The following is a 1,036-nucleotide window of genomic DNA, read 5'->3' as shown; positions in this document are numbered from 1 at the left end:
AACATCGCATCGTTTGAGCGTGTGTTCGTGAATTTTTTTTTTTTTTGTGCATAACAACACCGTACTTCACGACTCTGGAACGCGCTTCCTGATGCCATCAAGAGACTACCGACTAAACCGTCTTTCAAAAAAAGCGTTCACGCTCACTTATTATCTTTATCCGAGCAGTAAGTGCTTTATATTATTCTCAATTTCGTGTATAATATAGTATATATATATATATGATATATACTATATTATACACGAAATTGAAAGTGGAAGTATATTTGTTATTCATATATATTTATTCGTTTATATATGTAATTTTAGTATGTATGTATATCAATAATTAGAGTATTCTGACACTTCCCTATGGTTGACTGGGAGAAAATCCTTTTAGCATTAAGTCCGCCATGTACAACACATATTTGTACTAATGAATAAATAAATAAATATGTTCTTTGTGACACTAAGGAGAGTGTAGTATAGTGGCATGCTTAGTTTACATTTGAAGCATTTGCTCTATCTATACCTATCTAAGTCTACGACACTAACCGTTATTTCGCAATCTAGGTTAGATTGCTAACAAGATCATACAGTTGCAAAGATAAGATTAACAAATTACGAAATAAACAATATTTTCAATGTTCCATGCATCCGATATCGGCGGTTAGATGAACTTATCACAATATCTTTAAACTGTTGACATATCTAGATAAATCATTCGTACACTGGAGAAATCATTATTTGACATCTGTTAAAACAATTCGGCGAACGAAATGTCGGGAGCTAAGTTTGTGATTGTTCTGAGTTGTGTTGCATTAGTTTCGGGCTATCCAAATTATTATGAGACCAAAACGTTCCGTGTTGGTATCGAATATGACCGTGAGTATAATTTTTTTTGTTTATATTTATATAAGCAGTTGTGTTTGCATGGCTGTGTTTCGGTTTGAAGTGTGGGATATGGCGTGAATTTACTGGGTACAGAGGAATAACACCTGAGTCCTCAGGAATGGCAACGCATGGGGGGTATCATAGCCGAAACAGTATACTCTGT

General features: G+C 34.3%; 1 protein-coding gene across 2 annotated transcripts in view; it reads left to right on the top strand.

Moving 5' to 3' along the window:
• The first annotated feature begins 639 nt into the window (after positions 1-639).
• Positions 640-1,036, top strand: part of LOC113517192 (uncharacterized) — an 8,357-nt gene continuing 7,960 nt past the window's right edge. For both annotated transcript variants that reach the window (XM_052899157.1, XM_052899158.1), the window contains exon 1: positions 640-864. In XM_052899157.1, the coding sequence (XP_052755117.1) occupies positions 759-864 (106 nt within the window). In that variant the 5' untranslated portion in view covers positions 640-758. The remainder of the gene's footprint in view (positions 865-1,036) is intronic.

The sequence above is a fragment of the Galleria mellonella genome, unplaced genomic scaffold, assembly GCF_026898425.1.
Source record: "Galleria mellonella isolate WM207_F2 unplaced genomic scaffold, CSIRO_AGI_GalMel_v1 utg56, whole genome shotgun sequence".
Taxonomy (NCBI): Eukaryota; Metazoa; Arthropoda; class Insecta; order Lepidoptera; family Pyralidae; genus Galleria; species Galleria mellonella.
The sequence above is the reverse complement of the archived record's forward strand: the minus strand, read 5'-3'. Positions and strand labels throughout refer to the sequence as shown.